General features: G+C 35.6%; 1 protein-coding gene across 3 annotated transcripts in view; it reads right to left on the bottom strand.

The window, feature by feature from the left end:
• LRRC7 (leucine rich repeat containing 7) overlaps positions 1 to 12,573 on the bottom strand; it is a 111,650-nt gene that overhangs the window by 79,751 nt on the left and 19,326 nt on the right. For all 3 annotated transcript variants that reach the window (XM_008587375.1, XM_008587377.1, XM_008587376.1), the window contains 3 exons: positions 8,058 to 8,169; positions 7,666 to 7,846; positions 4,489 to 6,169 (listed from right to left, as the gene is read on the bottom strand). In XM_008587375.1, coding sequence (XP_008585597.1) covers positions 4,489 to 6,169; positions 7,666 to 7,846; positions 8,058 to 8,169 — 1,974 coding nt within the window. The remainder of the gene's footprint in view (positions 1 to 4,488; positions 6,170 to 7,665; positions 7,847 to 8,057; positions 8,170 to 12,573) is intronic.

The raw sequence follows: 12,573 nt of genomic DNA, 5'->3' as shown, positions 1-12,573 counted from the left end.
CAGTATATTCTCTTTCAAATATGCCTGAATTTTCATTTAAAACCATGTGAATTTGCTACTTGTCCATTAACCTAGGGAGATTAATAATTTGCTAGCTAAGACACAAACTTCTCCTATTTTACTTCCATGTTACATTTCCCACAAAGGAAGTGGGCTGAAGAAGTATTGAGAAGTGCCAACCATTTAATTTCAATTCAAAAGAAAGAAAAACAAGGAAGAAAAGAGAAAGGAAATGAATCATAAGAAAAATGAGCTTTAAAGCAACACAAAAAGCCATGTACCTGCTCAATCCAAAAAGCAAGCTCAATCCAAAAAGCATGAACCTGATAATCAGTCTAGTTACAAATACTCATTTAGGAGCTGAGAGTTCGGGCTCTAAATTATTTGCCCTTGTGCTTTTTGGACTCATGAGAGTCTATAATAAGCAGAGTTGTATGTACAGCCTAAACACATTAAGTGAACAAACAACATTAATTGGCTTTGGTATGCTGACACATGTAGGGCAGTCCATACTTACTTTCTGAAGAGGTAGTTCTTGATGATCAAATTTAGACTTAGTCTGCAAGTTTAAAGTCATGCTTCTGCCTGCATGCATTGCTGAAATACCTCCATAGGGCAGCATGCCAAGGTTAACTGTGTTGTGTTTGTAAGCAGCATTCTGAGTAGAGGAAATAATCATGTGACAGGGTGTGAACACATGCTCAACAAACTGATTATTACATGAACATGTTTAAATTTATAACATTTAACTTTAAGCGGGCAAACAGTAACTTTTTTTCAAACATGCACTCGATCAGACAGAAGCATACAATAAACGGTGTTAGTTATGCACATAATGAATACCATTCAAAACTACAGAAAAGACAAAAAGCAAAGAAAATACAATTTGTTTTATATTTGCTGCTAACTCAAAGGCATAAAGTCTATGTCTTATATATTATGGTAATAGTGACTTTGGACTAGTATTGTCCTTCTGTGGTAGTCTATTAATTTAAAAAATTCTAACAGTGAGATCTTAATTAAATTTTACCAGCTGCAAACGTCATGGCCTCTTTTATATTGTGAGATCATCACATAATTCTGTTTTAAGCTAATGCCTTATAATGTTAAAGCCAAAATCAGTCCCTTAATTCCTTTGTCTATAGGCATAATTACAGTAACTCAGAAAAACAGCTGATCAAAAAAATCTTTCTATCTGACCATTGGCTTGATTGAATTTACTTGTTAATTCAGTTAAACCAATCAGATAAGTTATACATGAATTCCAATATGCTAATTTTTTGTTTCTTAAAAATTACATTTTAAACTAGAGAAATTTCATAATGATACTAAAGCAATTATAATTTGTTGAATTATTAATGCTATTTATTTAATATATCTAAATATCTATGGAATACTCTGGTGATATTTACATTGTGACTCTCCTTCAACAGGTGCACCTAAAATTATTCCAAGTAGTGATAGATCATTTTTTCTACAGAGCTTCATTTAAAAATTAAAACGTTTTAGATACCCCATCATCATATCATTTCTACCTGTACAATCTCCACCTTCAGCCTACAATGGAAATGTAATCATTGACAGCATTTGGGCCCTTTAAATAATTCTCTTATTTTGGAAAAAAAAATCCACATAAGTTAACTTAGTACATTTTTTCTTAACTAAATATTATTGAACTTTAACAGCAGGCAGCTATTCTATTCTGAGGGCATTATTTAAAAACTAATGATTTTTAGCATTCAAGTTTCACTGAGCTAAACTGGAAGACTATTATACTCCTGATGGTGTGCTTGTCTACTAATTATATTTGTTATGAATTCATGGTTATCTCACACAGAGATTTTTCTTTGTCACCATGCCATAATTGAAAATGACACCAAACATCTCAATCTAGCACATGGATGATTCCTTAAGGTTTAAAATTAATGCAGTCTAGTGCTCTCTCAGCTCCTATAGAACAGTAGCAGTCTTAGACATTTGGATTCATGTTTTAAATTCTCTGTCACAGTGGGGCTCTGTAGTGGAACCATGAGCCTATGGTTAAAGTAAAGGAGAAAACAAGCATCTTTTATCTAGGGTAGTACTTAGAGCTATCTCTTCAAGGTCAGCACTGAGATCTTTTGTCAACATAGTGTTGGACTGTTAAGCTTATCCAATGTCCAGGCCTCTAGGCAGTTGTCTTTTATGTGGAATGGACAAAGATCTTGTAGTTTCTAGTGTAACTTTAATTTCCAGGTTTCAGAGAGTTCAACTAAATTTTACTGGGAAAGAAGCACTAGGTCTCTGGTGCAGTCTGACTTCGGACAAAAAGTTAAGTAGCACAGCTATGTCAAAACTAGTTTTACATAATAATTCTGTGCTTCAGTACCCTGAATTCATCTTGTTGAATATCTGGAAAGTTTTAAGTAAGATACAGCCTGACTAGCTCAGTAACTCAGTTGAAAGAGGGAAAGAAATGTTATGTGGAGAAAATAAGAGGAAGAGCTTCCAGGATCCAATGGCTTGGAGCAATACTCTAAGGCAATTTAATTTCTTGGAATTAAATGAGAAGCTATTGAATATACATTGAAATTGCTCTGAAAAATGAAAGACAGACCCAGGGAATTATAAACAAACAGAGGATATGTGGAGACTAATTGAAAAGGGAGGTGTCATCACAGCAATGGAAAATACACATGAACACTGTTAGTTGTCTGGGACAGGCAAGGCCTCCAGAATTTTGCTGATCCAAATTCCCCTCCCCCAGCCCTATACTCTCCTCTAAAATTCCTACTCCAACAAGAGGAGTCACCTACTTTTCAGTAGCTCAGATCAAAGGAAAAGAACCATTTGTCTCGAACTCCAGGAAATTGATGATGGTACCAAATGCTTACAATTTTATCTTTTCTTTGTCACGCTTCATTTCCACTCACTCCTCTGTTGCCTCAAATTACTAGTCATTGTACATATGCTCCAAAACGCTACTTATAACCTTTCTTGACTAGTTTATCTTACCCTGTTACGTATGGTCGTGTCTACACGAGGCCAGAGTTCCCAAACTGTACTGTATTATTTGGCCCCAAATATTTTCGCCCTCCAAGTTATCTGTCTACATGGAGGGTGTAACTTGAGGTAAGGCATGGTGACAACCGACCAGGTGTCTCCCACTGACAGCCAGTCATGAGGCTTTGATGAGGCTCCCTTCAATGGGACTGAGCACACCTATTTGAAACAGACATTCTGATGAAATATTTTGCAAGGCAGAACCAATTTCCACATTGAGAACTAACACCCACACCCACATTTATTAGCTCACTCTCACCCTAAAAATAATTGTTTTCTTGTCATGTAGACACGACCTACAAACAATATAATTATTTAAAAAGAGTAAACCTGAAAACACAAAATTCAATATTAAAGAAATACATAATAAATACAGTGACCTGTGTTTACAGCAGGACACCAAGTAAAACTATTGAGTGAAACATTTTGATAGTATATTATTACCCAGATCCCCAATTTATACTGGGTTTTCAAACCTAGAAAATGAAGACAAAAGGCCCCACTTTCTCAAACAGGATCTTTAAGATTCTAATGTCATCACAAAGCCCTCTACACCAAAGTACATTGAATGATAATGGTCAATTGATAATAATTCTAGAAAATGAAATTCCAGATTTCTCTTACAAAAAAGTAATTCTAGGATTTATAGTATCATTTTTTTTCTCTCCCCAATCACGGTGCATTCCACGCTTTATTATGACTCAATTTTTAACTGAATTGGATTAATTACCTTTTCTTCCTGCAATATACATGCTAATTTGTACATCTGTAGTCTTCATAAAGACATCTTCTATTTTTGTTGTCTCTAATACGATTTGAATTTAAACATTTCTTTCTATATAAAAACCAACATTCTAAATGGCAGAATTTTTATTAAATGAAATAATGTGTAGGAGGGCATTCAATCTCTGCTTATTTTATTTTTCTGTTTCTTGCTGGGAAAATTATTGCTCATTAGAAGTAATAACTTTAGTAGTCCCATAGCAGCAACTATGTGCAAATTTTATAAACAAATTAGGCCTGACTTTAATATGTGAGTCTGTGTAGAAAGGTGTGAAATACTCACTTTTTATAGATTCAATAAAAATCATACACTTTAGGTCAACTAGAGAATAGTTTTGTGTCCTAGGAGAGGCATTTTGCCTTACTTGATATTAAGCAATGGAAGCACCATCCCATATAATAGAGTCAAATTCTTTCTTACTGACAATATTTAGGCTAGGTTTGATAAATAATTCACCTAGAGGTTATGGACTCTCAAAGAGCTTTAAGCAATATATCCATGAAAAACTATTATGATCAATTTTCCCCACAATATAAAGATAAATAAAATACTGATCATCTATTCATTCATGTAGTTCATGCTTCACTACACGTGCTTAGAAATGCCAATAAAGGAAGACTAAAGGCAGGAGGGATATTCTTATAGAGAAATGCCAAACATACCCTGTCTAACCTTCTAGCTTCTATATGTCTAAGCAGCTGTTGTCTCCAGTCTGCAGGCATTTTACCACAGCTCTCCTCTCCCTTCACAGGAGTAGGCCTCGTCTTTATATCACTGTTATCTGATGGCTTGTCACCATAGTTACCCAAGTTATAGTCAGATGGTATTTTTTCCAAAAGAGCTGCCATAGTAGGCCTAGCTGAAACTGGCCTGGTTTGGGAGGCACCGTAACTCTCTGTACTGTAGCTTCTTGCAGACAATGGCCTCCTTTGGGTAAGGTTTTTAACTGGAAAACTTCCCGCCTGAGCTTTCACTTCTTGATATGAAGGGTGTTCATCTTCATACCTGCCATTCCTCTTCAGGAACTGGGACTCAGTCACTGAAACGCTGCTCTGGCGATCCAGCCCTCCCCTATATGGAGGCCTGCCGTACCTATCACTCGGAGGCAGCTCGTGGGGCTCACTGACCCTCCTAAACATGGCCATTTCGGTGGAGCTGGCCAGGGAGTCGGCTCTTCTCAAGAAGCCCGCCCTGGCACCTTGGCTTGCAAATTGGGCATTCACCACAGCATCCTCATTAACGGATGGCTGGGAAAATGAAAACATTTGCTCCATTGGTGGGTATCCCCTGTAAGCTCTAGGACTAATCAAATCCTTGGCCATGTTTTTGCTCGGCTGTTGAACATACTCAGAATTGTGTTGAAAAGGGGGCGGTATCCTCTTTTCGGCTTTAACTTCCACTGCACCTTGAGGATTGAAGCTTTGGTCAAACTGATAGACTTTTTTTGTCATAGAAGCTTTTTGTTGTTGTGGCCCTTTACTGCTTCCATAAGTGAGCATCTCATCATCCAACATCGGGACTGACTGGCTTCGAGACATACTGGACATACCATGCTCTGGTCCCAACATTTTATCTGGTCGTTCGTGGCTTCCTAAGTGATCACTCCCAGAAGCATAGTTTTCTAATGGTATATTATAAACCTTGTAGGTACCAATGTCAATCTCATCAATACTCTGTGACTTTTTGAATTTATTGGATTTTATATCTTTCATTAGCGGGGAAAGCCTCTCTGTGCTTTTGCTAATTGAGATAACACCTTTAGAAGTTTCTGGGCGGCAGTGGATTTGAGAAAAGACATTACTAAGACTCCTGTTGGGATTGGAATCATGATACTCCCATGGTACTCCTGGAGAAAAAGGACTAGGTATTTCGGCAGATTCTTTTATATGTTCTTTCCTTTCAGTCAAGGGGCTGGTAGTGGGGGTTGTCTCTAACTTGGAAGGAAAGGCGGTCCTGTCTTCAAAAGGACTAGGGGTTCTGGTCCAATTCTGCCAAGGATTGGAAGGAGGCACTTCTGTTTCTGGTGTGTGTCTGTGTGTCGACTGCTCAAGTTCCAGGGGAACACCAACAATCCTATCCTGCCTGATCAAAGGCCTGCGTCCATGGGAAGCTGTGCTTCTAGATTTTGAACTTAGGAGAGGATTATTGTTGGCATTCTCGGCTGTGGTTTCCTCAGCTACAAACCCTGTGTTATCATAATGTGAGCCATCAGTCCAGTTGTCAGTGAAAGCATCACTCATGGGCAGCCGGTCAGGAAGCTGCGGTAGATTCCCTTGGGGAACAGCCTCCCGCTGACTAAGTAATGGCTTTGAATCAAGAGGCTGTGGGAAAGATTGTGCAATCCTGTGAAGACAATGGGAAGAAGAAAAATGAAAATGAGGGAAAGTTGGATCTTTGCCAGGAAGAAAACAAGCAGTGACGAAGGCCACCATCCTTCATGTAACTGATCATTCATCCTTACCTGACTGATGATTAAGACAGAGTTAGGATTGCATGTCCCCACCAAAAAGCCACTGTTTAGCCTGGTCTAACTTTTACTTCTTAGTAATAATCACCTTCAAACATATTATACAATTTACTTATCTATTATATTTATTGTATATTGTCTCGTGTCCTTTGCTAGACTGTAAACTCATGAGGGCAGAAATCTTTTTCTCTTCAGGCCTAGAATAGTGCCTGGCACATATTAAAAACATATTTGTGGAATGAATGAATGAATGAAATATATAGGTCTTCAGTAATGGTCCTGAGACCTGACTGATAATTGAAATTACCTAATTCCCGGTACCCATCCCTGGAGATTCTAATTCAGTACATTGCCAAACTATTGGTTGAAAGTATCTTTCTCAAAAATGCTGGGCATATGTAATGAATCCAAACTGAATCCAAATAACATTTATTTGAAGACCAGATGCCACTATATAGAGAGCACATTCAAGTATCTTTTTCTAGAATGCTACTTATATATTAAGTTATATATACAAGTGATAAATAATAATAATTATATATATACAAGTTATATATGAGTTTAGGTCATTGGCATGCTTATACCAGTAACCATAGTCTCTAGCAGATGCTTATTTATCTAAGCTTATTCTAAACCATTTTTACACTAATAATATTGAATTATATATGTTTTGTTAGTGAGGGAAAGGCTTTTATGTGCTTTTCCTAATTAAAATAAAAATACATTTTCAAGATATCTTCCAAAAGTACCTAAATTAATCTCAGCTCATATAAAAAGTAATGAATTTATAAACTGAAAGAATTAAGATTTTTATCATGGGCATCAATGTACAGAAATAGTTATTTATGAATTAGTAAGAAGACATTTCCAATAGTGGCAATATTATCAGTAAAATAAGAGTAAAAGTTATCGACTATGTATATTACATGACAATTTTTATTTGCTATTTGTAGTGTAGAACATAGCAACAAGTTAGAAAGCATGGACATTAGAACTGGGCAAATACTACTTTATCAAGTCATTACTGGGCTCTGTGGCTTTTGTTTTTTCATCTGCAAAGAAAGGATGGTGAAATGTCTACATGCCTCATAAATAAGTACTGCAAAAACAATATTTCTGATTAAAATTTTTTTTTTCTGTCATCTCATCCTGTAAATCTCCTGCTATCTCTCCCTTAATCAACAGCCTCCTCTTGTAAGATGGACTTATCTGCTCTTGGAAGTCCTAGGTGAACTGCGTTTACTTACTTGCCCCTTCTGTCTTCTGTGCCACTTATGTGCTGAATACAATTCCAAATTAAGAAGATTTCGTTTTTTAAAAACTTGCTGAAAATAAGCATTGGGGTACAGAAAAGAGAGAATTCTACACACACCTGTTACCCCATAAAGAATTATGTACTGCATCTTTAGCTGTTGTCTGCAAGGACCCCACTTTAACTCGGTTGTTAGAGGATCCTGAGGAGGCCTGGGAAGGCGAATAGTCTGAGTAAGTGCCTGAGGAAACACTGTTATTCAGACAGTGAGTTTTGTCAGCTTCAGACTCATCAGTTGATTCTGGAATTTAAAGCGGAAAGATGTTAGGATGCTATGAACAATTACAGATACAAAAAAACAAGTATGAAAAACAGATACCATACTAATTAATGTTAGAAATACATATCTGTAAAATATTTTTATAGACTAGGTTGTATCATAATTTACAACTGGTGACTCATCATGCACATGCATTTGCAGGACATTTTCCATATCAGATTCACAATGTTACCTTTTTTGTCCTTCCCTAGCAGAACAAGTTTGGGTGGGTACAGAGGGGTTTCAGCTAATGAAGGGTGAAGTTCCCCAATCCTCATTTCATTAGCTGGATGAACAAAAGAATCCTGAGAGATATAATAATACAGGACAAGGAAAATAAACATTTAAACAATGGTTAACCAAGATGGCAATATTTTTATTTGGCTCAGATTCAAAAGATGTGGCTCTAGAATTTAATTCAAAGTGGGGCAGTGAGAGAAATGAACCATATGTATCTCTGAGTTACGCACTAAATTTTTTTTTTGTAATTTAAGTGAGTCCATTTATTTATCAGACATTTTTTTGAATGCTGTTTATATTCCTAGCACCGTGCAAAAAAGTGTGGAATTTCCAAAGAAAGATAAAATGTGGCGCATGCCCTCTGGGAGCTTGCAACCTAGTTGGAAAGGTGAGATATAACTCATTATAACACGGGACTGAAATATGATAAGCCATATATGAGTAGTGTGATTCATACATATATATGATATATACACATGTAAGAGTTCCAAGAGGTGAACTATTTGAGAGTTTAAGAGGAAAGTGTCTCACTGACCAACTAGATTTTTTTTTCATCCTTAGCCACATTAATGTGCTGTTATGTCCTGTAAGTCTTGCTCTTTCTGCCACTCTTCCTCTTAATCCTTACTGTTTCCCAAGTGAGCATCTCCTCAGTTTCTCTAGTTCTAACCATGCTTTCTTGCTAAGGTTTCTAATTTTTTCGTTACCAATCTAGCCTGCTAAATCTTCATTCTACGTCTATTCGTTGAATATAATGTGCACCATTGGTACAAGAATATAACTTTATAATGATAAATGAACATGCAAAAAAACCCCCATGGATTTTAAACTTCTATAATTCAAATTATTATTCTTAGTTAACCAGGTAGTGGGAGAGCATTAGGGAAGGCAAAATGTCAAATTCTCACTTTCTTCTAGGTATAAAAATGCCTTATCTATGCCCATAAGTAAGTAATAACATAAATTTATGCATGGCAGCTATCTTTATGTCTCTTTCTTTCCCCTTAAACTTTAGATGAATTTGAATTCAAATAATAATTTTCAGTTTTTTCATTTTTTAGTATCTTGTTAGTTTGGAACATTAATGTAACACATTTATAAATATTTTGTTAAATCAGAGAAGTATACTTGAAAATAAAAATATCATAAATTTAAAACGACCTACCTTATAACTAATTGGCTGGTATAATGAACAGACTGAAACTTACTATAAATATGATACATTGCCCAAGAATCCCCCATAGTGACAGGCTCAGATCTTTGGGTATTGCAGAAAAACACATCTGTTTCTCTAACTCTTGGCTTGAGTTCTATCCTTTAGGCTTGATTTGGTTACATTTGTATGGGAATGTTCCTGTGAAAAACCTGGGTTTACCTAAACTGGGAGAAAGAGTGGGATTGACAAAATTCTGGAGCTGAAGAGGGAAATTTGTGCTTTCACGGATTTTGAAAATTATTTCAGAGGTTTAGCGCAAAAACTATGATAAAGGTTTAAGGTGACAGCATAGAGAATAAAAGCATTTACATATCTTTGGAGAAACTTATAAGAAGATGCAAATTTGAAGAACAGTACCACAGAAGGCATAAAATATGTTGACCTGTCAAAGAAATTTCAGTTACAATATGTCATATTTTCATTCTATTCCTGTTTTATCATTTATTAATCATGTTACCTTGGGCAAGTCAGTGTTCCTGTCTGGACCTTATTCAATTCATCGGTAAGATGAAGGTAATAGATAGTAGGAATTAGTGCTAATTCCTGTCTAGTACTAACATTCTGTGAATCTAAAGGTAACTTATTTATTGAAACAATAATTTAAAAAGAAAGTATTCTTATGACACATAATTGTAAGTATAGAAGTTTTTTTTTAGTAAAAACAAAAACAGAAGTAAAATAGAAACACAAAAAAGCAAGCCAAATTGTTACACAAACACAAAATGTTATATAATTAAAGGCTTCACTTTTTTTTTCCATATTCATTACTCAGGTCATCTTCTTTGTATGGATTAAACTTTCAGACTTGTATCCCAAAATCGTGACGAGAACTCTGCATGGAAGCTATGATCTGACTCAGGTTCAAGTTTCTGACCCTCCTCAATCAAGAATTTCTTTTGTGAATCAAAAAAGAGTCTTAGTGACTGGGAAGAGAGTATGATTATCAGCTAATCATGAACATACATCTTTTCTCTAGAATTCTGTGGCCTTTGATCTAGGAGGATGACACTATTGAGGCAGGAAAGATGAATTTTCACGGATCCAGGTAGACTCTCTTATCTATATGACTAAAGTGATGAGGATGACAATGACAGTGATGATAATGGCCATCAGCTACAGAACATTGATTATGTCTGCAATGTACTACTATGCTAAACATTTTATCTATATTATCCCTCATTTAAAGGCTAACCTTATTTTTTATCATTATGCATTACTTTAAATTATTATTATCATCATTTTTGTTTTACAGATAAGGAAATGGAGGTTCAGAGAGGTAAAGTCATAATTCCAAGTCACAAACTTAATAAGTAGTAGAGCCTGGATTTGAACTGGGACAAAGGTCTTCTGCATGATACTGTGTATGCCATTTTGTCTATTCTAAGAAAAACTCATTTCTCAAATGGGCTTCACAGAGCTGACAAATGGTCCTACAAAGGAAATTAATCCTTGACTTTGTCTCTATAAATTCTTTTATAGAGGATAGAGGAATTAAGTCCCTGTAGAAAAAGTAGGTAAAGTTTTGGGGACTACTACTATGGGTAAAGACAATGGAACTTATTGGTGGGACATCAGATTTAGTGAGGATCCCACTGTAAGCACATTGAACTGTATATTCTTCTGGTGAGGAAACAGAAGCGGAGGACAAAGAAAAGGGAAAATTTCCTTTTTTAACCCCATTACCCTTCCACTGTTCAAACTACATCTTGGCTGCTACCGCAATAGAGAAAGGGAACCTAAGGTTGAAGTCAAAGGAAAAAAAGCTTATTTCTGAGATTTTAAGTCAACCAGGCCTACTCTTTGTCTAGCATAACATATGTTAAAACTCCTAGCTTAGAGTTGGCAAATAGAAGTGAGCAGTAAGTTTTGTTTAACCTTTCCTCTCCCCCTTACTTTGTTGTATTTGTAATCGATTTACCATGTGTTTTCTTTGTTTTCCACCTTTGGTCTTGCCTACCTCTATTCTTTTTTTCCCCCTTGGTCTTCCATATTTAATCACACGGATAAATATATCATACAGTGTATAATACCTTCTTCCATATTCTTGGCAGTATTAACTAAATATGTTTTCCACCTTTGGTCTTGCCTACCTCTATTCTTTTTTTCCCCCTTGGTCTTCCATATTTGATCACACGGATAAATATATCATACAGTGTATAATACCTTCTTCCATATTCTTGGCAGTATTAACTAAATAATGACTCAAAAATGGCATACAAGTGCAAAACATATAATAAAGGCTTAGTATACACTGATTGGCTTGATGCTTGGTTGTCTGTATTTATTAAATCTGGATATTGAACAAAATGGAGTGTGACATTTTAATTTGGCTGCAGTTAATTTGAGATGGGAGAATGATACAGAAAGCAACAGCTTCTTCTTGCCCTAGGATGGTGAAATTCAGGGAAAGAAGATCTAGAATCTTGATTTTAGATACAGTATTGAAGTTCTCAATTTCCATTTAAGAGGAAAAGGCCAGTAGAAGAAGAAATCTAAAAAAAGCATAGGGTAAATCACATAAATGAATATAAAGCCAAAAGTCAAGCTTTACTCTTAGGCAAATTTATTGTGGCTAAATTGAAAATTTAAATACTTTTTTTCCTTAGTTGTCCAGCAGTATTCCCCGCTTTCTGGGGCAGGCTGGGCCCTCTGCTGGCAGATATGCATACTATGCTGATTCTATCTCAGGATCTTCCCTGGGCCTGGAATGCCCTCATCCCTTTTTCACTTTAAGACTCATCCAATCTTTAATATGCAGCTTAACCTTTACTTAGAGTATTATATTCTCCATCACACAACCAATCATGTTATCATATTTCATATTATATGTTCTCTAATCACTTCGTGTGTTAAGTTTATTTGGCTAGGCTTTAAATTATTTAAGGATAGTGGACACATTTTATATTTCTTTTCTCTCTCACAGTATTTAGCACAGTGCTACATATACAGTTGGTGTTTAATAAATGCAACAAATTGATGCTTTGAAGTGCAGATTTGTAAAAGAGTTTTGCCAATATAGATTTTTGAGAAGTTATATGAATTTCTAGATGTACTTATATCAGTTATGTTTCTAATGAAGATATAAAGATGATAATCAAATTAGCTGAAGAGTTGATGAGATAGTAGAGGTGGCATAAATGTAGTTGAATTCTTTTCAGACCACACAAATCAATAAGGAAGAATTTCTAACTCTTTCTAAAACACAGAAATTAAACTTCACATGACTAGATTTCATAAACCTAGATTTCAAAAT

The sequence above is a fragment of the Galeopterus variegatus genome, unplaced genomic scaffold, assembly GCF_000696425.1.
Source record: "Galeopterus variegatus unplaced genomic scaffold, G_variegatus-3.0.2 Scaffold4360, whole genome shotgun sequence".
NCBI classification, from domain to species: Eukaryota; Metazoa; Chordata; class Mammalia; order Dermoptera; family Cynocephalidae; genus Galeopterus; species Galeopterus variegatus.
This window is presented reverse-complemented; position numbering and strand designations above follow the sequence as displayed.